The sequence below is a fragment of the Xyrauchen texanus genome, chromosome 25 (genome assembly GCF_025860055.1).
Source record: "Xyrauchen texanus isolate HMW12.3.18 chromosome 25, RBS_HiC_50CHRs, whole genome shotgun sequence".
Lineage (NCBI taxonomy): Eukaryota > Metazoa > Chordata > Actinopteri > Cypriniformes > Catostomidae > Xyrauchen > Xyrauchen texanus.
The window spans coordinates 37033622-37061246 of NC_068300.1; the positions used below are offsets into that span (position 1 = coordinate 37033622).

Below are 27625 nucleotides of genomic sequence, written 5' to 3' on the forward strand. Positions count from 1 at the left end.
CAAACACTGCTGAAAGCTATTTGGTTAATTAAATAACACTTAACATTGTCTTTGTGTTTGTTTTTGAACAATTTATATCTTTTTTTAAACTGTTTGCTGCATTTTGTCAGTGGTACAATCCAAAAAAATGTAAAACAGCAATACAACCCATTGAAGAGACTGTAAGTTGTCATTCCCGTAAAAAATTTAAGATGGCGCTACTGTGAATAGGCCACCTCGCCAAACTTGATGAAGATAAAGAAGAAGAACAAGAACAAGCAAGAACAACAAGAGCAAGAAGAATAAAAAGAAGAGAAGAAAGAAAATAAACAATAAACTTCATACGAAATCAAAGAACTAACGTGTGTGGCGTCATTTAGAACTAAATCTGGCCAAAAAGGTGGCGTTTTTGCATTCATTTTGGTGGTTTGTAACAGCTTGTCTAGGTGAAAGTACACCTACTGGCTGCTATACACTTTCTTACAGCCATTGGTAGTCACGTCATCAGTAGGTGTGACCTGAAGCTCCACCTACCTTGAGACAGACAGCTAATTCTGTTTCTGTTGTTCAGTCAGTCAAGATCAGTCAACCTACATACAATCGTTCATGCAGAGATATTTTCCAAGGACATGTCATTTATATAAATTTGTAGTCTACAAAAGGAATCTAATCTACATGTGCAATCTGCAGCTGAAAACCATTCACACATCTGCCAAAAATAACAGATATGCCCTTCATCATTCTTTTTGCCCATTAACACTTTTATACACTTATCACTGAAGTAGTATCAGTGTCATCATAAATTACAATAACAGAGTGTATCGGCGCATATCAGGTCTGTGTATAGCGTGTTAAGCGCATTAGCGCCATGAATTCAGACGGTAAACCAGTCAAATTGCACATTTTCAGCTGCATATGTATTACTTAAATTATCATCGAGTGGTTAAGAAAGCATCTTTTACTAATCTAATGTGAATTCTACTCACAGAATGAGGCATAAAGTCATTGATAACACATTTTAATATCACATTATTTAAGGTTTTACTGAGCCACAGCGGTGTGGAGGGTGTCTGAATGTTCGCAAACAATATACTGTTGCTCGGTTGTTTCAAACTTCTTTTTACCCCTAAATGAAGAATAACATTTCCGTTAGTACATCAGGCCCTGAAGAAGTAGAAGAAGAACCTTCATTGGTTAAAACCCTAATTAAGATGAAGAAGATAAAATTGAATATGTTTAATATGCTCACGTTTCTCTGAGATGGAGGTGCGCACATCTAGGTTGGAGGTTTTGTTCTTGATGTTCTGAGCTAGTGTGATGATGTCCTCCAGTTGAGGATGTCTCTGCTCTAGATCACTTTTAGTCACCTACACACACAATTATAGCAATAGAATGAGCAGCAGAATAGCAATTAGTATGAAACAGAGTGAGAGAAGTTCAATACAGGATTTGGCTTTCTGAACAATCAAGTGGCCCTGGAGGAAGAACAACTTCCCTTTGTGTTGTTATCCAATCACACAAACACATACATATCAAGTCAACTTTAACTAAAACATCTACATACTAAAGACAAACACACTCCCAGGTGGAAGCACATTCTCTCCTTTACTCTCACACACTCTCTTGTTCTGACCTGAAGGCGGCCGATGGTGGTGTGGATCTCATCTTTGTCTCCCACAGTAACGATGTTGGACTTGAGCATCTGGTGAATAAGCAGGAGCCAGTCGGCCAGCTCTGTGGCTGTCTGGTTGAGATCGGTTGGGCCCACCAGCTCTGAAGTGTGATGTCGCTCTTCGCTCATCAGGCTGACCATGTGAACTGCAGAGGGCGCGCTCACTATGATACGCAAAGCCATTTGAGGTGTGAATTTAAGGCAGTTCAGTTACTTTCATATGCAATATTTCAGTACATACGCTCATATATCAAATTATGGAAAATAGTGTTATAAACAGGTGTTATAATAATTCTTAGTGAACAGAGTATGTCCCTTACACCTGTATATACTAAACTAACCTGTAAATTGCTGCTGGGTGACTTGTTGTGTCCATGGTGACAGAGACTTTTGTTGTGTCTCCTTCAATTTGATGTCCAGAACCTTCCAATCAACTGCAAGCTGTTCAATTTTACTCTATAAACAAACACAAACACACAATTAAATTAGATTCTGATGTACCCTCTCTATCCTTATGTAAAGTACAAAAAAGTGACTTGACAAAACCACTCAAAGTTTTGAGTCATGTGTTCAGTAATCTGTACAGTTTTTGACTGAAACCTTTTCCTGAGGTAACAGCAGCTGTTTCCTCTGGAGCTCGATGGAATAGGACAACAACTCCTCCAACTCTCGCTTCTGCTCTTGCATGGACATCTCCAGAACCTACACACACACACACACACACACACACACACACACACACACACACACACACAGGTCAGACAGATCTCACTGGAGACAATTGCTGTGTCCAAATATCCATACTTCCCTACAATATAGTGAACCAAAAACAGTATGCCAGTGGAGTAGTATGTCCGAATCCCCAGTATTCATAAAGCAGTAAGCAAGAAGTACACGGATGACCTACTATTTCCGGTGAGATTCCGAAGTGCGAATCTACTGGACAATGTACGAGTTAAAATCTTTGTCCCCGTGTGCACTTGCAAACTGTAGTCTGTGTTTTTTATGGTAGTTTTGGAGCAGTTGCTAATTCATTTCTGAGCAGCCTTCCAGGTTATGTCGATATAGGGCTCATTTTACTGTGGATATAGATACTTGTCTACCTGTTTCCTCCAGCATCTTCACAAGGTACTTTGCTGTTGTTCTGGGATTGATTTGCACTTTTTGCTCCAAACTACATTTATCTCTCAGAAACAGAATGCGTCTCCTTCCTGAGTGGTATGATTGCTATGTTGTCCCATGGTGTTTCTAATTGCACACTATTGTTTGTAAAGATGAACGTGGTACCTTATCACGTTTGGAAATTGCTTCCAAGGATTCTGGAGGTCCACAATTGTTATTTTATTTTAAAAGGTATAAAAATTCCCCTGAAAATCAATTCAGTGCGTGGGGGGGGGGGGGGTAGTCAAGAAATGTATGCGTGTATAACACTTTTCATGTTTTAAAAGTCCTTAATGAACAGTTTCCTTTAAAACGTCTTTGAAAATCATGCCTTAAAATTGTTTGTATTTAGGCCCCCGGTGAGCAAGCCAAAGGTGGCTGTGTAAATATACAGTACTGTGCAAAAGTTTTAGGCACTTGTGAAAATTGTTGCATTGTGAGGATGTCTTCAAAAACAATGACATAAATAGTTGTCATTCATCACTTAATGTCATACAAAGTCCAGTAAACATAATGAAAATATGAAATCAATATTCAGTGTGACCTCCTTTGCCTTTAAAACAGCACCAATTCTCCTAGTTACACCTGGACACCGTTTTTCTTGGTTGTTGGAAGATAAGATGTTTCAAGCTTCTTGGAGAATTCAACAGTTCTTCTATCTATGTAGTCTGTCTCAATTGCTTCTGTCTCCATATGTAATCTCAGATGACTCGTCTTTAGTGGGGAACTTTGTGGGGACCAGGACATCTGTTGCAGGGCTCCCTGTTCTTCTATTCTAATCTTTTCTATTGCAAAAGTAATGTTCGGGGAGTCTAACGTTTATATTTCTTATTGAAACACTAAAGCTGAAGATATAAATAACCATCTTAAGACAAATGCTTTTGTGAAACATCTTATGTGCCCAAGACTTTTGCACAGTACTGCATGTGTATATATACATACAGTGCATCCGGAAAGTATTCACAGCGTTTCACTTTTTCAACATTATGTTATGTAACAGCCTTATTCCAAAATTGATTAAATTCATTATTTTGCTAAAAATTCTACAAACAATACCCCATAATGACAACATGAAAAAAGTTTGTTTGAAATCTTCGCAAATTTAAAAAAAAATAAAAAACGGAAATAAAAAAATAAATAAAATAAAATCACGTGTGCATAATTATTCACAGCCTTTGCTCAATACTTTGCTGAAGCACCTTTGGCACTAATTACAGCCTCAAGTATTTGTGTATGAGGCTACAAGCTTGGCACACCTATATTTGGGCAGTTTCTCCCATTTTTCTTTGCAGGACCTCTCAAGCTCAGCCCAGTTCCTGCGGCTGAAACCCCACCATGCACCAGGATGGTATTGGCCAGGTGATGAGCAGTGCCTGGTTTCCTCCATACATGATGCTTGCTATACAAGCCAAAGAGTTCAATATTTGATTCATCAGATAAAATTATTTTGTTTCTCATGGTGTGAGAGTCCTTCAGGTCCCTTTTGGCAAACTCCAGGTGGGCTGTCATGTGCCTTTTACTGAGGAGTGGCTTCCGTCTGGCCACTCTACCATACAGGCCTGATTGGTGGAGTGCTGCAGAGATGGTTGTTCTTCTGGAAGGTCCTCCTCTCTACACAGAGAAACACTGGAGCTCTGTCAGAGTGACCATTGGGTTCTTGGTCACCTCCCTGACTAAGGCCCTTCTCCCTCGATCGCTCAGTTTGGTCGGGCGGCCAGCTCTAGGAAGAGTCATGGTGGTTCCAAAGTTCTTCCATTTATGGATGATGGAGGCCACTGTGCTCATTGGGACCTTCAATGCTGCAGACATTTTTTTGTACACTTCCCCAGATCTGTGCCTCGATACAAACCTGTCTAAGAGGTCCAGAGACAATTCCTTGGACTTCATGGCTAGGTTTGTGCTCTGACATGCACTGTTAACTGCGGGACCTTATATAGACAGGTGTGTGCCTTTCCAAATCATGTCCAATCAACTGAATTTACCACAGGTGGACTCAAATCAATTTGTAGAAACATCTCAAGGATGATCAGTGGAAACAGGATGCACCTGAGCTCAATTTTGAGTGTCATGGCAAAGGCTGTGAATACTTACAGTATCTCACAAATGTGAGTACACCCCTCACATTTTTGTAAATATTTGATTATACCTTTTCATGTGACAACGGATTACCCTTTACACCTTAAATGCGATGTGGTCACTTTTGTTTTTTTTATCCGATCACAAAATGGTTTAGACCCCGTTCCGACCTGTATTTAGAGCTGACCACAAGTGAAACACATCTTAATTCCAGGTGAAAATGGGTCCTAAGTCAACAGTATTTGTGAATAGTGAGCTTTTAAATTTATGTGTGAAAAATTGCAGGTGGAAGCCCAAAAAATGCAGATGAGTTTAATAAAATAAAAAGTTAATTTCAGACACTGTCCAGGACTAGTTTCAGTCTCAATTTGACTGACCTGTGCCTCAGTTGGTGTGAGTTCACTCAGTGACTGGCTGGAGATATAAACCCAGTCACCCAGTCTGTTCATGCGATCCTGAAACTGCCCGTATGATGTCAGCCTGCTCTCGTCCTGGACCTGTGTGTGTGTCTGCAGACGCCCCTCCACCTCACGCACCTTATCCAGCAACTCACGGCTCATCTGCACACACACAATACAATTATAATGCATAACACTTTAACAAGTGTCCATTCTGATGGTCATTCACATAAAGCAGTAATGGGACTGACAGACAATCAGACAGACAGAAGACATGTATAATATAGAGAGATACATAAGAAGACATATAAATATAGTGGATGGAATGTGTGATATGGAGGTGGTTTCATACATTACTCCAGCTGATGTTTATCTGTCGTAGTTTATTCACATGAGTGTCTTTGTCTTTGGAACTCAGACTGGAGTTTGACAAGATCTTAAAGCCAGCCTTATTCAGCCATGATAACATCTCATTTTGACCATCCATTTCCTCTGTCAGAGCCTGAGAGAAAGACAGATAGAGATAGATAGATAGATAGATAGAGAGAGAGAGAGAGAGAGAGAGAGAGAGAGAGAGAGAGAGAGAGAGAGAGAGAGAGAGAGAGAGAGAGAGGCTGAGCTGAAGTGTGTGGTAACTCAGTTTGGTGTTCAAAACATTCACCACTAAATGCACTTCACTACATAAAATGTATTGACTTTTTCTTTTCTTTATCATCAAAATAGTGTAGCTTTTCCAAAGTGCTACATTCCTGTCTTTAATGAGCAGATGCAATAATATAACATACCCTTCTAGAATGTCTCTCTCAAATTGCATTGAAAGGTTACATGCATGTGAATTGGTTTAATTGGTTTATTTGGCTGATTTATTGATTCACTCGAGTCATCCTTCATAGTTATGCAGTCATACAATAGTGCTCCCAGAAGTCTCTATGTGGCATTGAACATCATCTTAGTTTTGTAGCCAATAAACATTCATTTAAATACTGCTGCTTAACAAGGTTTTTAATTCAGTTACATAAAATAGGATGTTTTCTAGTTGTATTTAGAGTAGATGTATGGCTGATGCTTTCTCATTAATTGAGATCCTTATTGTTTTGGTACCAGATAAATCCTGCTATTTTATTGTTTTGACAAATTATGTATTCAGTTACAGAATCAATATACTGTATATACAGTATATATATACACAGTATATATATATATACAGTATATACAGTATATACATATATATATATATATATATATAATCTCGGGTGGTGCAGCTGAAAGACTGGTTGACATGTAATCTGTTTGCCTATCAACTTGCGTAACAATTCAATTGCAAGAGTTTTCTCTCTGAAACCCTCCTCCTCTCCAGTACCAACGGTCTAGAGCTTGTGTCTTCCTCATAGCATGTCTTGTGCATTTCAAATTGTGCAGCAGATCTCAAACAATAATGATGATGATGAAGGCTCAATGCAAGTGAGTTTTAGGTCAGATACAGAAATGTCACATGCCAAATCATGGCAGTGCTGAAAATACTGTCAGGGCGAGTCCAAATCTGAGCTAATGGCCTGGCCATCAGAGGAAGGGCACTGGGGTAGTTTTTAGCTTGTATGTAGTGTGACTGTGTATCAAACCTTGAGCTCTCTGAGGTTACTGTCAGTAGCAGAGACAGGTAATGTTGCCACGGCAACCTCCATCTGATCCACCCACTGAGCCAGATCAGCAGAACGCTGAATGACATCCATAACATCTGGATCATCACCCATCAACCTACACAAAACACATAGACACTGTTAATTAAAATGCAGAGGGGTCCAAAAGTTTGAATCCAAATCGAAAGTCTGGGATTCAAAATCTAATTTAACCTGGTGGCAAACTAAAAAGTATTTTGAAAAAATAAACAAAACAAAGAAATGGTATGTTGTAAAACTGAGAAGCTATATTTAAGATTCTGAACTATTTCTAAGTCAATCACTCATTAATGTAAGAAAGTCTGGGCATTGACAATGTTTACTAGGTTCCTTGCTTCCATTGAAGCACACAAGATGTTCTCTAAAGCAAAAAGAAATGCTAAAATGCATAATAGAACATAAAATAATTTTCATAAGTGGCATTAGAGTACATATGGATCAGTGAATTTGCTAGAAGTGCTGGTGTGAGTGTTGTTGTCGTCATGGTAACCTGTGCTTGCGGTCAGACACTTGTCTCTGGACGTTTGTCCAGCGGTGTCTCAGTGTATCCAGTTTCTCCTGTAGTAGAGCACCAACAGGAGACGAGAGCTGACTGATGATGTGTTCTTCAGACCGGCTCAAAGCCACCAAAACAGACTGATGAGAAGCCAATCCCTCTTCCAGATCCTACACACACAAAAAAAACACATTAAAACAGCTTTCTGTAAGAGGACATATCAGAGACTTCTACTATTTGCATTTAAAGCCATTATAATACACTAAACGATACTATACAATATAATAACTAAACTTTAAACCTAACACTAAAACTAAGAGAGGTTTTGTCAGATTTAGCTCACTTTTGGTGACAATGTACCTAACCATTACCTAGTGGGGACTTTCCATTGACTTCTATCCCACTGGATTCACTTTTATCCTGAGTTAATTATATTTTGTCCTGTAACCCTAAACCTAACCCTCACACAAACCTTTCTGCATGTTGACCTTTCTATAAAGACTTTATTTAGCATGTTAATGCAGCCATTTTCCAAATAGGGACCATTGGCTACTCCCTATAATTAGGGCTGGACGATATGGCTACAAAAATGATGAATTATTATTATTATTATTTTTATTTAGTGTTATACTTGTTGTATACAATATATGGTCCCACTTTATATTAGGTGTATTTAACTACTTTGTGCTAACATTAAAATACATATAATATAATGCATTTATTGTGTAACTGCATATTCTGCTAAATTCTCACAAAATGTACATTTACTGCTGCTAAGGTTGAGGTATGCGTAGGTTATAGGGGGTTTAGATTAGGGTTAGGGTTTAGAGTAAGGCTTAGTGTATGGTTAGGTTTAGGAGTAGGGGTTAGGGTCTAGGGTAATGTTAGAGGTGAGGGTTTAAGGTAAGGGTTGGGTTAGGTTTAGGAGTAGGGGTTAGGGTCTAGGGTAATGTTAGAGGTGAGGGTTTAAGGTAAGGGTTGGGTTAGGTTTAGGGGTAAGGCTAACAGTGTTACTACAGATGTAATTAAATGCAGGTACTTTAAATGCAAGTACAATGCAACAACACATACAAATATACATAAGTTCATTGTATCAAATACTTAAAGGGGCTGTAAGTGATTTCAGACGTTCTATTTCCAGGAATCTTAGCCATTGAAAACTCAGAACTCTAAAGATACCAAAGTTGACTTTATTGCGAGCAGAAACAGCAGCAACATATCATACTCAACTGACAACTGTTATGAACAGCATGGCATAAAAACACATTATGGCTCAATAATTCGCTGCAACTGCAATATTATGAGATTGACAAAATGATTGACAGGCAGAAAGCGTCATTGTTTCAGGTCCACGGACACATTTTTGTTTGATGTTTACAAAGTCTACAGCTGACACAGAGACCGGTGAGATATCTAAGGACACTTATTTCATTAATATCTTTAAGGGAGTAGGAACATTTTTGCATCCCTTTTCCATAGAAAAACATTGCTTACCTTTAAGTACATAGTAGTTAAACACACCTAATATAAAATGGCTCCCAATATATTTCTGTCACGTCTTTAATTTATGTATACAAATACATAATATAATTTATTTATGTGTGTATTTGATAGTTTACAATTTTCCTCATTACAAACCTGGTGAAACGGTCATCTCCTGTTTTTCTGTGATCCTATGATGCATTTTTATATTTGTATATTCATTTATACAGATACTAATCTCAGGCCTTGTTCCGACTGCAACTAAAAATCCTATTTTTCGCATATCCAGATTGATGATGACTTTTTGATAGTCTGGACATAAAAAAAAAACAACATGAATTTGGGGTTTTCCAAATCTGATTCAAAACACATCGTGAGGTGGTTTCAAATGCGATTGAAATCTGATTTGTTCAGATAAGTCGATTCTCGCCGCCTCCTTTCCATTTAATTTTGTTACGCTGGTGCCGAAACCTGGGAAGGAGGAGGGATGCACCTTAGAAGAGTCCCGCCACAAAGTGATTACAGGTTTTACAATCCTTGTGGGAACACTAGGGCTCCACAATGTAGGCAAAACCTGACACACACAGACACACACACACATATATTTACACACTTATATGTGTGTGATTGTGTATTTTTTGTTCCCCCTTTGATGCTTGCCGTTGGATGCGTATGTTCATATGTGTCTTTAAACGTGTAAAGGATTTGTGTTCAATGAAAACACACTGTTGAGCCTCTGCTTTTTGATTTTATTTATCATTTTAGTGTAGGAGAAACCCCAGGAAAAACGCTTAAGGTAATGCATGCTCCGTCTCTCGGCTACTGACCAACGATTATGTAAACAAAGCTTATTCCTTGAAAATCACTGTCTTGAAACATGACATTTCTCTGAAACTCTGAAATATCTCTCTGAAACTTCTCTTCATATGTAAATGAAGGCAGGAAATTAGAATTACCTTAATTTGTATTCGAGAACAATTTGACATGGGACACATTCTCTTTAAGCACTTACAGAGACAAAGAGACACTATACACATCACAGCTAAAAGCAATTAAACACAAACACAACCCCTCAAATGCTCTCATACACCCCATTGACCCAGACACGCATTTAATTGTTAGAATTTTTCAACGGTGAGTTGATTGAGGTGAAAGAGGCCACTGTCACTTTCATTACAATGAAAGACATTAGTCATTAATCTTAGTTCATAAAAAAATATATTTAATTTTTATTTTTTAAAACACTGATCCGTTTTTACATCATGCATTCTCCCTCTGGTCCAGTGGAGCTTGGACACCTGTGGTCCATAATCCACATTTAAACGGGGTGAGTGTTCAGTACTGTCTTGGAGTCATTTTCATCAGTCACAATGTCTTGGTTCCGCTCTCTCCCATTTTGTCTTGTCCTGTGTTGCAGGAGAAGCCAATGGATCTCACCAGGGTACCCAAGGTCTATCAATTCTGGCTTGTTAGTAATTCCAAGAATATTAAAATACACAAAAGGAGGTCGATCCTTTTCATACTTGGCTCCTAAACTATGGAATAGTCTCCCTAGCACTGTTCAGAATGCAGACACACTCCCTCAATTTAAGTCTAGACTAAAGACTCATCTATTTATACTAGCATACGCCAGATATATTCTTCAACCCACAATTAGTTTGTTTTAGTAAGGTCTGCCGGAACCAAAAACATCCATCATGATCTATAAATCCGCAGAAAATGTAATGGCATCTATGCTAATATTATTCTATTTGTTTCCATGTCTCAACCTTGGGAATCATATCCCAAGGTTACTAGAGCCTGCCAGATCCAGCTCCGTTCCTGCTTGGTGTCAGACGCCACTGCTACGTGTCACTGAGATTTGATGACAAATTACAGCCAGTGCTAACTTTTCACTTCAGAGGATGAAATGATACCAACTCCAACTGTAAGATATCGGATACTTCATATGCCACTGCCTGAACCTTGAATTTAGGATGGATCCCTCTGAACCTCACCGATATGACCTGCAGGTTGAAATGCGATGCACCTCATTGATCTCTGCCTGCATCACCTTTGTCTATTGATGGACTACACTCTTGAAATGGAATACATAGACTAACAATTGCCAAAAAAGCCTTCATCAGCCAACTAACAAAGGTCAATTGCATCTATGTGAACTTCTACAGTTAAACCAGGATGGACTTCAAAGACATTAGTCATTAATCTTAGTTCATAAAAAAATGTATTTTATTTTTATTTTTTAAAACACTGGACCTTAATGCTTGCTTAATATACAACTGTAAAACCATGACTTGCACTGCACACAAATAAATAATATTGGCATTATATTCATGTTGTTTAGTCAGAGGGGAACTGGCCCCTACAGTGAGTCTGTTCCTCTGGAGTTTTGTGTTACTTGCCACAGTCACCTTCAGATTGCTCACAGGGGTTATAAATACAATTATTATTTAATTTCTATACATATTTTACAATCATATTTAATCAAACTACACAATGATCACTGTAAGATTTATAGATATTATAGTTTCATTTTTTGTTTTTGTTAATGCATGATTTCCTGTAAAGCTGCTTTGAAATAATGTGTGTTGTGAAAAGTGCTAAACAAATAAAAATGATGACTTAATCAGATCAACATAATTATCACCAATCTGACAGAATGATCTCTGATCTCCATTAACATTCATGGATATTGATTGTGATATTTCATGGCTGGGCAGATAGCGGAGTTAACCGTGCTGTCCAACAGCTTCAGCCCTCTCCCAACACTGGTCTCACTACCACAGAAGCCTCAGCAGCTCCAACACCCTCTCACCAAAGTGACTCACATCACTGCCCCTCTCATTCTCACAATCACTGAGAACCACTTCGAAGAGATCCGTTTTTACATCATGCATTCTCCCTCTGGTCCAGTGGAGCTTGGACACCTGTGGCTGGTTCTACATAATCCACATTTAAACAGGGGTGAGTGTTCAGTACTGTCTTGGAGTCATTTCCGTCAGTCACAATGTCTTGGTTCCGCTCTCTCCCATTTTGTCTTGTCCTGTGTTGCAGGAGAAGCCAATGGATCTCACCAGGGTACCCAAGGTCTATCATGACCTGAGGGCACTGTTTATTAAGCCTTGAGCTGCATCTCTGCATCACCTGTATGAATGTGCGATTGATCTCCTGCCAGGTACTTCTCTGTCTTGGGGACATCTTTATTTTCTCTCTGCGCCAGAGAGGGAGGCCATGGAGAAGTATATCAGCGATTCTCTGGTAGCTGGTATTATCCTTAATTCTTCCTCTCTGACAGGGGTGGGGTTTTTCTTGGTGGGGAAGACAGACGGTTCCTTGTGTCCCTTGTGTTCTTTGCCGTCTTCAGCCTTCAAACTCTTGCAGGGAGCGTCTGTCATTACGAAGATGGACCCTTCGCAATGCTTACCACCTTGTCCTGATCAGGGAGGGGACGAATGGAAAACAACATTTAACACCCCAAAAGGGAAATTTGAGTATGTAGTCATGCCCTTCTGCCTTTCCAGTGCCCCGGTGGTCTTCCAGGCACTCGTTAATGATCAGAGACATGTTTTTGTTTATCTTGATGACATTCTGATCTTCTTCCAGAATAGTCAGGACCATGTCCAGCACGTCAGGAGAGTGCTTCAGCAACTGTTAGAGAATCGCCTGTTCGTCAAGGCGAAGTGCGTGTTTCACGCCTGGTCGGTTCCATTCCTGGGGTTAATTATCTCATCTGGTGGCATTCGGATGGACCTAGCCAAGTAAAAGTGGTTGCAGATTGGCCAACCCCAAATTCTTTTAAAGCGGTCCAAAGATTTCTGAGGTTTGCCAAAGTTTTCCGGCGGTACATCTGAAATTTTAGCCAGATCACCACACCTTTGACGAATTGAACCTCCACCAAGACACATTTCTTTTGGTCTCTGCAGGCTTCATTTCAAAAACTTAAGAGCTGCTTTGATTCAGCTCCTATTCTCGTTAACGCTGACCCATCTCGTCAGTTCGGGGTAGGGGCCATTTTGTCCCAGAGATCTCAGTTGGATGAGAAAATGCCCCTCTTCGCATTCTTTTCTCACCGTCTGTCCCCAGCTGAATGGAATTCCAACATCGAGAATAGGGAGTTACTTGATGTCAGGTTGGAGTTGGGGGAGTGGCGCCATAGGTTGGAGGGTTCGGGGGTCCCTTTTGTTGTTTGAACTGATCGCAAGAACCTTGAATACATCTGTACCGTGAAATGGCGTAATTCCAGGCAGGCTCACTGGGCACATTTCTTTGGTAGGATTGATTTTAATATCTTGTATCATCCCGGTTATAAGAACGTTAAGCCAGGTGCTCAACCTTTATTTTTAACATTGTTTCATGTTAATAAAAAATGTTGTATTACTTATTCTATAGTTTTTTAATCACTTTCCCATAAAAATGTATAGCCATACTTCTATGCTATATAATATGCCCAAAACCAGGAATTCTGGGCCCCCTGGAAGTATATTGGTCAAGGGCCTTTTTCATATATAAAAGAAATACAGGTTAAACATTTTTGTGGGCCCTCCTGGACCAGTGGGCCCCAAGAATCGTTACCACCTTTCACCTTATTAGCTACAGCCCTGCCCAAAACAGTATGCCAATGTAGTAGTATGTCGAATCCACAGTACAAATGAAGCAGTAGGCAAGAACTACCCAGATGACCAACTAGGACACTTAACGATCCCATAATCCCTTGAGAGCTGAGGTGATGTCACATTCAAAACACTGGATTTAAAGAGCAGTGTCACGGGTCAATACCCACGTACTCGGATGATGTTCAAAATCTATTCATACTACTGCATGCATACCTAAAAGAACGTACTGTTTTGCCGGCATATAAGAGCATCATTCATAAAATACAGTACATACGTTGACAGTACGTGGTTTCAGACGCTGCCTTTGTGTCATAGGCAGGTCATCAGATTTTTCAGCTGCTGCCATCTCTTTGAGAACCCTGACTCTGTATCTGACCTGTTGCTGTGCACGGGTCCGTTCCAGGTCCAGTTCTCCTTCCGGTCTGATTCCGTCCGCCAGGATCTGTTCCGTCTCCCTCAGCCACTGTGAAAGACCGTTCATGTCACAGTGAAACTGCCTCCACTCATCCGCAGCTTGATCAAAACACCTGCACACACACACACACACACACACACACACACACACACACACACGTCACAACAGAACCAATAATCAAGATATCCTCACATTCCTCAATCTCATTTCTTTGACTAAGCAGAACAGATCTGCGTGTTCATTTCTAACCATTTATTTCCTTTCATCTCTTTCTGAAACAACATGTTTAGCATGTTGCCACAAGAGACGTGCTGATACTACTCGCTGTTAATTCTATCAGACACGTAGCACGCTCAAGCACCATGTATCAGCATCAAAATGTAATTTCCTTGAGTACAAGCACCAAAGCCTGACTAAGCTCAAATAAATTCAAACCAAAGATCACTACTTTCTGATTCAACCAGATTACAACTTTGGACTGGCCTGCCCTGTCCCAACAGATCACTATGTGAAACAGAGTATAGCTTACGGCCCATTCACACATGATGTGGGGCTTGCGCTCAAAAAAAGTAATACTCAGTGAAGTGGACTGGATAAAATACAGAGGTTTTGTGAGACACCATAGCTGTCAAAGACATCCATCTAGTGCATTTTTATGTATACAAATAAAAAATTGCATGTCAAGAACCAACATAAACCAAGCAGGATATTCATGCTGGTGTTTCCAGTAGGAATATAGTTCACATTTTTGGAATTATGGGAAAACATAGACAGTTGTGTAAATGTCTCACCCTTTTCTCTGGCTGTACATGCGGTTGACTCTATCCCACTCTGAGTTCAGTTGTGTCAGGGCATCAGATAGCTGGGCCATTTCTTGTCTGGAAGCTTCAGGAATCACGTCGGGTTGACGCTCATTAATCGCCTCAACCTGCTCGCCCAGTTGCTCCAAACTCTCCTTTATACTCTAGAAATAAAGATACAGAAAAGTCATACAAAACTTGCAATACCCACTCAATGGCTGTCAATTGATTAAATGAAATAGCATTTAATAAAATAAAATGTTATCTAATTAATTTCATGGTATGCCAATTAAATTGCAATTAATCACACACCAATATTTTCCAAATTAGGCCCCAAAATAAAAATAATTCAATACATAATAAAGTAATTACATAAATATAATAATACAAATAATTCAAAGACATTATTGTGGCAGACGAGTGCAAGTGCAAAGAATTGTGGGTAGTCCCCATAGCCTTGATTTTGTACTCAACAGTTTCAGTTAACACTTAAAATCTTAATTCTACCGATTTTTTAAGAAAAAACAATTTCAAGGAAAATAGATATTTGAGTTATGAGCCCATGTTTAATTAGGAAAACTTCATTTTTCCAGTAATGACAACATTAGGGTTAACAATAAAATTGTATCCATTGGGAATTAATTGTATCGTGACAAGAGGGTGTGCCATGCCGAATGGAGCCAGACCTGAATGTTTGTTTGCAGTGCATTGTTGAAAACTACTCTTCCGCTAATATTCACTTATGAGAAGGTTTTTTTGACTGGAACATGGAGGCTGAAGGACAAGTCCACTCCCCAGAGCATCTACACATATCCCCATAGTAAAGTTTCTTTTCAAATCTGTTGTTTACTCACCCTCATGTCTTCAGAAAACAGTATGACTTTCTTCAGAGGAACACTAATGGAGTTATTTATAGTTGAAATTTCATGTTTTGGTTTAAATATATCTTTAACGTACTTTCCAAACCCTGCTACTAGTACACAGATATTCAAGCCTGGGGAATACTAATATGATGTAAACAGCAATGTCAAAGTGTCTCTCTCTAACCTTCAGCATGTCCTCTTGACTGGAAAAGTCTTCAAACAGCCCTCCGCTCAGCTCTGAGGAGTTCAGAAGCAGCTCGTTGTCAGCCATGGCCAGTAAAACCTTATTAATGTCCAGAAGATAGTCAGACGGAGAGAGAGAAGCACTCATCTCATCTGGAGGAGAGAGGGATGAGTCTTCTCTCTGTGGAGATGATGTTGAGTCAATGGCAACTTCAACAACTGGTTGAGTTCTGACAATATTCAGCTCCTGCAGAGAGAAAGAAAAAAATATATATAGTATGAAAGAAACATTTCACTGAAAAATGAAAATTCTCTCATTTTCTCACCCTCAGACCATTCCAGATGTGTATGACTTTCCCCTGCTGAACACAAACAAAGATTTTGAGAAGAATATTTCAGCTCTGTAGGTCCATACAATGCAAGTGAATGGTGACCAGACCTTCGACGCTCCAAAAAGCACATAAAGGCAGCATAACAGTAATACATAAGACACCAGTTGTTAAATATGTATAAATCTCTTAAGTGATATGATTAGTGTGGGTGAGAAACAGATTCATATTTCAGTAATTATTAATTTTTTTTTTTCAATAAATGTTCACTTTCACATTCTTCTTATTTTGTTTTTGGTGATTCACATTATCCGTGCATATCGCCATCTACTGAGCAGGGAGGAGGATTTATAGTAAAAAAGGATTTGAATATCGATCTGTTTCTCACCCACACCTATCATATTACTTCTGAAGACATGGATTAAACCAATGGAGTCTTATGGATAACTTTTATTCTGCTTTTATGTGATTTTTGGAACTTAAAATTTCTGGTCACCATTCACGTACATTGTATGGACCTACAGAGCTGAAATATTCTTCTAAAAAATGTGTTCGTGTTCAGCAAAATAAAAAAGTCTTATACGTCTGGGATGGCATGAGGGTGAATAAATGATGAGATAATTGCCACAAGATGTTAAGAATGTATAAAAATAACCTTGTAGCGTGTTTGGAGCAACATGAGTCTCCTGCAGATGTCTTCTGTTCTTTTCTCATCAGGAACAGACATCAGCATCTCCTCTCCTCTCCTCAACACCTCCTCAACATGAGCTTTCTCCTCATCCAACTAAAACACACATACACAAAATCAGCCTTTAGCAAACATACAGTGGTCCCTAAAAGTATGCGGACTCTTAAAGTCACACACACACACACAAAAACGCACACTTCTATTTTCTTACATTTCTTGCTTGAAAATTATATTTGTGCTATTTTCTTTTAAATAAAACTCACTTTGTTTGGTATTTTATAATCTAATGCACATTCATATATTTTTAAGGGTGATTTAAGTGTCCAAATACATTTAGATTTAAGGTTGAATAGTTCTAGTATGTGCTTATGTAAATATGTTTTTAATGTGTGTGTGTGTGTGTACCCTCTCATCATCAGGTATGTGTGTATGGCCCGGTTGCTCCAGTGCTTTGAGAGCAGTTTGTAGGTCGGATTCAAATAGCTGTAGCTGAGCGGAGACATGAGGAGCAGACCACTCATCTGACCCTTCCTGCTGTGGACGTACCACCTCCTGTTTGATTTCGAGACCGGCCGACACCTGTACACACACACACACACACACACACACACACACACACACACACACACACACACACACACACACACACAGAGCACTTCATACTGAATGTTTTTTCATTGAGGCAGCTGAATATCTAAACAGCTCGAGAGCTCAGCTGAGATATGAAAGGAGATAATTTTGCACTTGTAGTTTACCTGAGCAGAGCTGATGTGCTGCGCCACCTTGTGGAAGTTGTGGTTGATGTCAGCCAGTTTGGGTTCCACTAGCTCTCTGCACGCAGACCCTCTACTGGTCATTAATATTACTGCCTGATCACGAGCGTTGTCCACGCGCACACTCATACCATCCAACTCACACAACACAGCCTATGAGAGAGAAAGGATTAAAAGACATCATGAAATCAAAATGTACTAAATACTTTCTAAATAAAAGTCTGTTGTGCACAATTCATTAGTGCATTTTATTTGAAATCTTTCATAAAACGTCTCTTTCTCTCTCATTTATAGATATGTAGATGTCGGTTGTTAACTGATGTTCATGTTAGGAATATGCACGACAAACTACTAATCGAGTACTTGTTCTGTACAAGCTAGTTGACTATTAAAAAAACACTCATGTGAAATGCTAATCTTCCACCTGTCAATCAACCACTGTGCTAATAAAAGCGTTTAAATTTGCCGGTTACGCGTGACTTTGAAAGGAAATATGATGAGAAGCACACACATCTGAAGCTCAGCTAACACTGGTACTCCACTAAAATAATGGATAATTCTTGCTTGATTCTAGCGTTTGTGCTTAAATTACATTTCAACTGCATCTGGGAGAAACAGTGTGCCGGGTTTGTTCACGCTTTCTTGCAGTTTATTATAATGAGGTAACAAAATGACGTAGTGATTGATGAATGTCATCATGAAATTAGAGACCCTCCCCTTGAAATCCCAACACAAGTTATCACCAGAGACGCTTCTGAGATTCTTTGTTGAAGCAAACTTATTTTGAATAAAACAAAATACAAATTTGACGTACGAGTCAAGATTGTTCTTTTTAACTTTTTTAAGGGTTCATGAAATGGAGAATCACATTTTCCTTGATATTTAGACATACTATAAGAGGTAACTGTATTAACATACTGTAAATTTCAGAACTAAAAAGAGCATTTATAGTTGCCACCCTGCTGAAACACCTTGTTTTGAAATTTGTCTGTTCATGACATCACGACACATTGCTCATTTGTATTTACACATCCCACAACATGCCTCATCGAACCTGTGACCCCGCCCACTGGCGCGCATCATGGACATGATCTTTCGCACATTTCGAATTTTAATTGTTGATGCATGTAAACATAGGATGTCTTTGATGTTTTCAGTGTGTTTCCGGCATTGAGCACCACTCAACCTACACTATATGTGTGCAAAGGAACTGTTTTTGAAGGATGGGGCAGTTAAAAACACGTAAAAAATTTAAGTAAACCGTTTTATTCATGAGTATTTCAAATGTCACGACTGTTTGATAGTTTATGGTGCTGAGTGTTAACAGTTGTTCTTGAGATGAACAGTTTAATATATTCAGATCCAATGTGTTGGATGTGTGTTATGTGGAAACCCTGAATTATTATAATTTGTTTTTAATTTTCTTCCAGCTGAGTTTGCTGAATTTGAGGGGCTGCATTATTTTAGCCAATCATAATATTGGCTGTTTACATTGAAGTTTTAAGGTGGCGCTTAGGACAAAACTGAGCATTTCAGACAGAGGGCCAGAGACAGTGTGGAAATCAATCAATCATCCATCCATCAATCTATCTATCAATCTATCTACCATAAACTCAACCATCACTAATTAACTAAATAATGAACTAACTATTTAGTTAGTTAATCTCTCTTTCTCTCTCCTATCTATAGATATATGTTGTGAACAGATGTGTGTGCGTTAACTTGTCAACAACTAACTGACTAACTACCCAACTAGATGGTTGCATAACTATCTATTTGTCTGTCTTTCCACCCATCCATCCATCTATCTATCATCAAGTTTGTAAGTTCATCTCCCTTTCTCTCTCCTATTTATAGAAATATAGATGACTGTTGTTAACAGGTGTGTGTGTGTGTGTGTGTGTGTGTGTGTGTTAGTAACCAATTTATTAACACATTACTGATGAACTAACTGCCATCCTTCTGACTGTCTGCCTGTCTATCATCCATTTCTACTATTCATCATCCATCCATCCATCCATCCATCAATACTTCCAACTAACCATCTAACCTACTAGTAAATCTATCCATTCATCCATGTCTCATCCATGTGCAGTCTCACTATATAAAAATGTACAGTATATTGCATTAGATGCCAAAAGACAAATGACACAAGTGTGTGTGTGTGTGTGTGTGTGTGTGGTGTCACCTTCATCATTCTGTCTCTCTCGGCCGCAGGCATCTTCTCCATCTCATCCAATCGGATCTCAGTCTGATAGAGCCACGTGCTGATATGAGCCAAATTCTCATCAAACATCTCCACCTCCCGTCTGTGATTCTACAACACACACACACAAACAAACACACACACACACACGCACGCACGCACAGTATAAGGTACAAGCTATTATCTGTGTGTACACAACAAGTAGACACTGAATATTTATTTTTTTAGATTTACTATTTTTCATCATATGGAATATTACAATCTTACTATGCAATAATCATACATTTCTTTCCTGATTTCATCACTTTCACATGGCATTGCAAGACTGCCTGTTTAAACCCTTGAGTTTTTATTTCATTTGACTGAAGCAAGACCTTAAAGGTGCACTTCATGTCGCTTTGGACTTACACTGACACCTAGAGGTGTGGATGCAGCATCATTCAAACACAATTGTTTTCAGTTTTGGTTGTCCAACCAAATTTGCGGGTGAAGAATCACTGCTGGCCAAACAAACACACTCACCAGAACAGCACTGAGCCAGTCTTCTACCACAGTGTTCACACGCTCCCAATCCTCATTCAGTTCAAACAGCTGATCCTCCAGCTGAGCTTCACTGCCCTCCACTAACGCCTGCAGGGCGGCGCTGTTCTCCATGAGCGCAGACAGATCATTCTTCTTACGTTCAGACTCCTTCAACACACCCTACAGAGAAACACTCCTTTAACATACGCACTCTTATCTGTATATACTCAATGAGTGTCTATCAAACACACTCACATTGGCCCATGTGATCTCTGCATCGACATCAGCGGGCATATCCCCTGTGTTGAGTTTCTCTTTGAGTTGAGTGTCAGTGTGGTTCATCCAGGCCTGCAGGGCGGCACTGTCCTTCTTCAGCCGCTGAGACAGAGACAGAGCCTTTTCCAAATCCTGCTTCCCCTCTGTCACCTAGAAAACACAATTATTTTTTCACTTATTTTAATTTAACTTCCTGCATTAGACATTTTGAATCTGGCAACAATGGTTGTTTGGTTGGATTTTACTTTTCTTGATTAAAAAATAAACAAATTAAAATAAAAAATGTAAGCCATTTCAGAGCAAAAACATAATGTCAAGATACTATACATGCAAATGTTATGTACCCGAGCTCCCAAGTCATTGTAGAGTAATTTGAGTGCTGTGAGCTGTTCATCCATTCCTTTAGGATTGTCCGTCTGCTGTTTCTGTACAATCTGTCTGCCTGTTTTAATCACCGTCTCCACCTCCAGTTTCACCTCGCTCAAGATCTTATACAGTTTCTGAAAGTACAAAAACAACACGCTCACATAAAGCACATACAGTGTAAGAGCCCATGGTGACGTTTGTGAGTGTATGCTTGTGTTGACTCACCATGCATCCATTGAGATGGGCTTGTATCTCCTCCGGTTGTGTGTCTCTCAGGTCCATTATGTGAAGTTCAGCTTTGGCATTTTCCAGAATCCTCTTGCAGTCTAGCATCCGCTGCTCAAAGTTAGCAGGTTTCTGGAACAGCTGGAATTTCGTAATGATCTCACGGAGTTTACGCTAAACAGGACAGAATTAACATACACAATACACAGTTTACTGACCTTCCTATACTACATTCAAATATAAAACACCTTCAAGAGTAAAAATGGCATTTAAAAATCATATTCATAAAGTATTTTTCAGAGCATAAACGTTTGGAGTACACCAGAGTGCAAGGGCATAGTTTTGGTTTGAAAGTTGGTAAGACATATTGCACAGTTGCAGGAGAAAACCCAGAGATTATCTGTTGTTTTAATATGTCTGGTAATATCAAAATAACATTATTCCTCACAGAGATGAACTGTTACTAAAAAGCTTCTGAAATATGAAATCATTTGAAATGTCAGTGCTTCGCTGCTTCCAGCTTCTCATTCAAACAGATAAGGAGACTAAAATGCATTCTTACGTTCATCTACAAGGTATTACAAACTTTCAAGTAAACATGGTCATATTTCATCAACAGTTGTTCATCAGCGATCACTTGTCATAAATATCCAATATTCATTGTTTGTGAAACGCTCTGAAGCCGCTGGAATCACTGAATCTAGATATCCCTGCGTGTTTTTCACTTTGAAGCCCGCAGCACACGCATACCTTAACTTCAATCATAGTCTTTTAAAGTTTGATAATCACATTAGGGACATATCGCAATTCTGGTCTTCACGTCCCTAAATGTAAGACCTCTTGACAATAAAGACTATTGTTATACCATTTAAGATATTTGAGACTTTTTATGGCCTTACGTTTTAGAAAACTGAATTTAAGACATTTTAATAACGCACCCCCTTTTTGAGCACAAACCATGGAAATGACATACCTGAATATTTAATGGACCCTTTGGAGTATGGACACATTTGTGGTATCTTTGAAAGAATACACTTTGGGCTTTATTTCCCAAGTTTCAGAATTAATATATGTTGTTATTTTTTAAAGTTAGAGAAGCTGAAGTTTATAGTAATGGAAATATTTTGTGCTGAACATGTTTTTATAATCTAAAAAAACAATAATAAAAGTGCCAAGACAACCCAGAAATACAATGTTCTCAAAGCCACAAGTCTAAAGAAGTTATGTTTCAACATTGAAGATGATCTCATACACAGTCAAATTAAGGCTCCGCCTTTCAAGACGACACAAAATCTGACGGCACTGCTTGGCTGTTATGAATAAAACTACGTCCCATTTTTAAAAAATAGACTTTGAAGACAGGCTCATTTTGTTTATTAGACTCCAATATATAAGATCATATACCATTTTACAACATGAATGCTGCTCAAATGTGTTCTTGAGCTAAAAAAGCAAGTGCAGCCGAATGGTACATCTGATCTGAACGCAGGTCTAAGGATGCGTTTTTAACAGTTAAAGGTCTTTTTAACTAGACACTAGCAAAACAATCCAAAAGCAGTGCAGGCCAACAACTGATGTCAGGACCGGTGGTGTTCGTTCTCGGCAAAGGATTGAAATTATCGTTCACGACATTTAAAACTTTCATTCATTTTCAAGGCGTTTTCCAGGTTTTCCTGGATGTGTGGGAACATGTATAAAATACCCTAGATGGGCCGGTCTGATGATATCAGAACTATTATCTCCCTTTGAATCATTTGTATATAAACTTGGTTTAGACATCTGTCGGCCCACAAGTCAACCTATGTGCTCCCTATGGCCAGTCCATCCCTGATCCCTCATATCACAAGCCTAATTTCCTACACCTTTCTCTGTCCAACCAGCTTCAATATAATACAAGGAGCTGCTCAGGAAACAGTTACCTGCTAGGACACAATTGGTTTTGTGTCACAACGTTTAAACTTTTCCCTTTAGATCATTTTTATATTTACGCTATTTAAGCTTGAAACTACATTTGAAACCATATTTTCAAATGTAGTTTCAAGCTTAAATTGTTTAGGGGAACTTGCCAACATGCCCAAAAGTTGGTCGAGATATTTCAGATTTTCGGAAAGCTCCCTACCTAAATCTACACCTATACCAGTGTGTCTTACCTGTAGCTGGTCCAGCAGGGTGCCACCTCGCACTGGTTTGCCCTCTTGGGCTGTCATAGGCACATTTCCAACATTCCTCCTCCTCAGGTCCTCCAGCGTGGCCTCATGGGCTGTGATCTCTGCCTGGATCACCTACAATCAATCATTGAAGGTTAAAGGTCAAATTTAAGATGAAATGAAGAGGGAAAAGATATAAAGTTTGTGTAAAACCAGGGGTTGTGTTAGCTGAAAATTCTCCATTTATTTATTTTTTTGAAAGACTGACAGATGATTCAACATTTTGTGCATCATTTTGACAAATATTAAAGAAACAAGAAAATCATTTTGACTCAGAGCATCAGTTTTACTTCATGCACTCTCTTTATCTTTCTTACTCTCCCCGTGTGTGTGTGTGCCCTGTTTATTGCCCTGGTATTAAGATGCATTTAGGGAGCCATCTGATCACAAGTGGACAGGCGACATTGCCATTTACACCTAGTAATGTGAGTCTCTTCTGACCTTGTGTGTTGGGTTTTTCAAGTGGAAGGTCTCTGATTTCATGACGGTGTACATCAGTTGTTACATTAGTGTGTTACATGATAATAAAGCACAAAAAAGAAAATCAAATTGAATAAAAGTGGCGTATCATTCTGCCAATTATACTTGCATATAATCTAAGAGCAAACATTACGTTTACGCATAATTCTCAGTTATTTTAGTGGAGTACCTGTGTTAACTGAGCTACATATGTGTGTTTCTCATCTGTCACTTTATGTTAATACTCACTGAAGAAGTTCTGTGAACTTGTGCATGTATGCGCTTTTTCAATTTTTCCATTCAGACAGTTATTTCCCTTTAAAGCCACTCGTAACCGGCAAACTTGAAAAGTCTTATTTTAGCGCAACGGACAGGTACTAACTTTTATCCAAGAACTCTTTCGTTTCGACACACTCGTATTGAAAGTCAAAAATGTATTAGATATCCACTGTCATGTAAATACTATTATAATGAATGCCCCTGAATCTAACACTAGTACTTGTGAAATGAAAGTATGATGGATAAAAATAGATTATGACAGAAATGTTCAAACTCAGTCATTCAGAGTTACATATAAAGATTATTTCGAAAGCAACCTCTGAGAAAAACCCAGAGTAATAATGTTGTTAACATTAATAAATGCATTAGGTATCATGAACTAACAATGAAGAATACATTTTTTACAGCGTTTATTAATATTGGTTAATGTCATTTTATCTAAATACAATTGTGACGCTCTCCATTAAAATAAGTTGGATGATCGCAATGAGCCGTTTTTGGAAAAACGTGACATTTTGTCAAAAACTTGTTTTCCTATTGTTTTTGTTTTGAAATGTTCATTGTTGGTTAATAATGCATTAACTAACATTAACATACTCAACGTTCCATTTAAAAAAATGTATACATTTATGTATAGAAGATAGAAGTGAGAAGTATATGGATCCTAAATCTATAATCTAAAATAAGGACATTTTCAGTTTTTTTTGTATATTTTTAGAAATATTTTCATAAATATTACACAGAATTAACTCTATTCTAATCTCTATTTTCTTAAATAACAAAAGGATTTCAAATAAATAATAGGTCCTTTTGTATAGGTTATTGTTTTCAGTCAGCTGGTCTTAATATATTAATATAAAATATTTATTTCTGTCTGTCTGTCTGTCTGTCTCTCTAGGTGGTAGAAAAGGCTGATAATGGATTAATCGGCTGATTTTTTTATTTTTATTGTAAATATAAAGAATGATAAAAAAAAAAAAAATCTTAGTCTTTCCTTACTATAAAGGGCACACATATTGAGGCTACAAGTGTCCAAAAGAAATAAAATATCAAAAATGAGTTACGGGGGACTCCAGGCACTCTTATTTTGAAATGACAGAGACATTATATATATATATTATACAGCCTATATATTCATCAGATGATGAGTCCATGTGTATATGTTTCCCTAGATGAGGTTTATTGATGAGGGTTAAAAAAAAAAAACATTTTGGAAAAAAATATAATAATCAGAATAGATTTTTGCTGATGACCGAAAAGCAACTATCGGCACCATTAAATCAGTAAAACATATATATTGTTCTACCTCTATAGTTGAAGTCAGAATTTACATACACCTTAGCCAAATACATTTACACTCAGTTTTTCACAATTCCTGACATTTAATCATAGATAAAATTCCCTGTCTTAGGTCAGTTAGGATCACTACTTTATTTTAAGTTGTCAGAAAAATAGTAGAGAGAATGATTTATTTCAGCTTTTATTTCTATCAACACATTCACAGTAGGTCAGAAAGTTTAGATGTATTTGGTAGAATTGCCTTTAAATTGTTTAACTTGGGTCAAATGTTTTGGGTAGTCTTCCACAAGCTTCTCACAATAAGTTGCTGGAATATTGGCCCATTCCTCCAGACAGAACTGCTGTAACTGAGTCAGGTTTGAAGGCCTCCTTACTCGCACATGCTTTTTCAGTTCTGCCCACAAATGTTCTATCGGATTGAGGTCAGGGCTTTATGCTGGCCACTCCAATACCTTGACTTTCTTGTCCTTAAGCCATTTTGCCACAAATTTGGAGGTATGCTTGAGGTCACTGTCCATTTGGAAACCCATTTGACTGAGCTTTAACTTCCTGGCTGATGTGTTCAGATATTACTTCAGTATATAAACATCATTTTCCTTCCTCATAATGCCATCTAATTTGAAGTGCACTAGTCCCTCCTGCAGTTTTGGAGTAGTGGCTTCTTCCTTGCTGAGCAGCCTTCCAGGTTATGTCAATATAGGGCTTGTTTTACTGTAGATATAGATACTTGTCTACCTGTTTCCTCCAGCATCTTCACAAGGTCCTTTGCTGTTGTTCTGGGATTGATTTGCACTTTTTGGACCAAACTATGTTCATCTCTAGCAGACAGAATGTGTCTCCTTGCTGAGTGGTATGGTGGCTGCATGGTCTCATGGTGTTTATACTTGCATACTAATTGGCTAAAGGCTTGACATCATTTTCTGGACATTTCCAAGCTGCTTACATAAAGTAGATGTCCTAAATGACATGCCAAAACTATAGTTTGCTAATTTGAAATCTGTGAAGTGGTTAAAAAATGCGTTTTAATGACTTCTACCTAAGTGTATGTAAACTGACTTCAACTGTGTGTGTTTGTGTACATACATACATACACATACATACATACATATATATGACCCTAACACAGTCTCCGGATAATATTATTGGTTTCTGAAAACGCATCATTGGTCAACCACAATAAATGTGTGAGATAAAGAAAAAAAAGGTGTAAATTTGTGGTTTGCTGGGGTTATTTAGAGGCTGGTTGTGAGAAATGTGTAAGTGTATACCTGAGCTTCCTGTGGCAGCTGGAAGGCATCAATGCGGTCTGTGAGGTAAGAGGTAAGTGTCTGGTCCAGGTGTGTAAGAGCTGTCTGTAATGTGTGTAAGGCCGTCTCATTCTCTCTCAGAGACCCCAACTGTTGCACAAGACACATCTGACGAGCAGAGGCCTATACACACACATTCAAACAGAACAAATTCATATGTTGTATATTAGTATACAGTTTTGGGCAATAAGTAATTTGAAATATATTTTGTCCCTACTACTTAAAACACAAACACACCTGGTGAGTCAGTTCATCGTAGCGGCAGTTAAAATTCTCCAGTTTCTCGCTGATGAGGTCATCCAGAATCCCTCCATCAATCAGAGTTTGAGCCAGCTCGCGGATCTGTGTCCTGTTATCACCTGGATGACGGAGAACTGACTCCAGAGACTGAGAGAGACAAACGAAGATGATTCTACAGTGACACAGTCAAAGATATGGAGGGCTGAAAAGGTGTAAATGAGATCTAGAGGGAAGGCTGTTACCTCTAAAGCTTCACTGATGGCTTCTGTGTTTTCTGGGATGTTCTCTGTGGCCTGAGCTTTCTCCTCCAGTGTGTTCAACCAGCCAGACTCCACATCTAGATACTGCAACAGCTCAATCCAGCATGACCACACCTCCTGTACATCAACATAACAAGATTCCCAATATACTGATATATCAGTAAAACACACAAGCCAGAGCCACTCAAACCACATGTAATGGATGGAGCAAGCATGACCACAGAGAACATGAAATCAAAACAGACACATTCTTATAAAGATAAAAACATTTTGTGCTCCTAATCTTTCATTGCAAATTTATTTAGCTTGCTCTGCCTCTGAAATTACTTGTATATATGTGTGAAAAAGCAATAGTAAATGTTTATTGCTCAGAAT

At 38.6% G+C, this 27625-nt stretch overlaps 1 protein-coding gene across 5 annotated transcripts in view; it reads right to left on the reverse strand.

The window, feature by feature from the left end:
• LOC127618368 (utrophin-like) overlaps positions 1-27625 on the reverse strand; it is a 269333-nt gene that overhangs the window by 150741 nt on the left and 90967 nt on the right. For all 5 annotated transcript variants that reach the window (XM_052090759.1, XM_052090761.1, XM_052090757.1 and 2 more), the window contains 23 exons: positions 27233-27367; positions 26988-27137; positions 26712-26873; positions 23350-23481; positions 21200-21373; positions 20953-21108; positions 20588-20758; positions 20333-20512; positions 19793-19921; positions 17587-17757; positions 17237-17410; positions 16799-16927; positions 15816-16061; positions 14760-14932; positions 13930-14080; positions 7453-7628; positions 6906-7041; positions 5639-5788; positions 5266-5448; positions 2252-2353; positions 1993-2107; positions 1613-1815; positions 1229-1346 (listed from right to left, as the gene is read on the reverse strand). In XM_052090759.1, the coding sequence (XP_051946719.1) occupies positions 1229-1346; positions 1613-1815; positions 1993-2107; positions 2252-2353; positions 5266-5448; positions 5639-5788; positions 6906-7041; positions 7453-7628; positions 13930-14080; positions 14760-14932; positions 15816-16061; positions 16799-16927; positions 17237-17410; positions 17587-17757; positions 19793-19921; positions 20333-20512; positions 20588-20758; positions 20953-21108; positions 21200-21373; positions 23350-23481; positions 26712-26873; positions 26988-27137; positions 27233-27367 (3616 nt within the window). The remainder of the gene's footprint in view (positions 1-1228; positions 1347-1612; positions 1816-1992; positions 2108-2251; positions 2354-5265; positions 5449-5638; positions 5789-6905; positions 7042-7452; positions 7629-13929; positions 14081-14759; positions 14933-15815; positions 16062-16798; positions 16928-17236; positions 17411-17586; positions 17758-19792; positions 19922-20332; positions 20513-20587; positions 20759-20952; positions 21109-21199; positions 21374-23349; positions 23482-26711; positions 26874-26987; positions 27138-27232; positions 27368-27625) is intronic.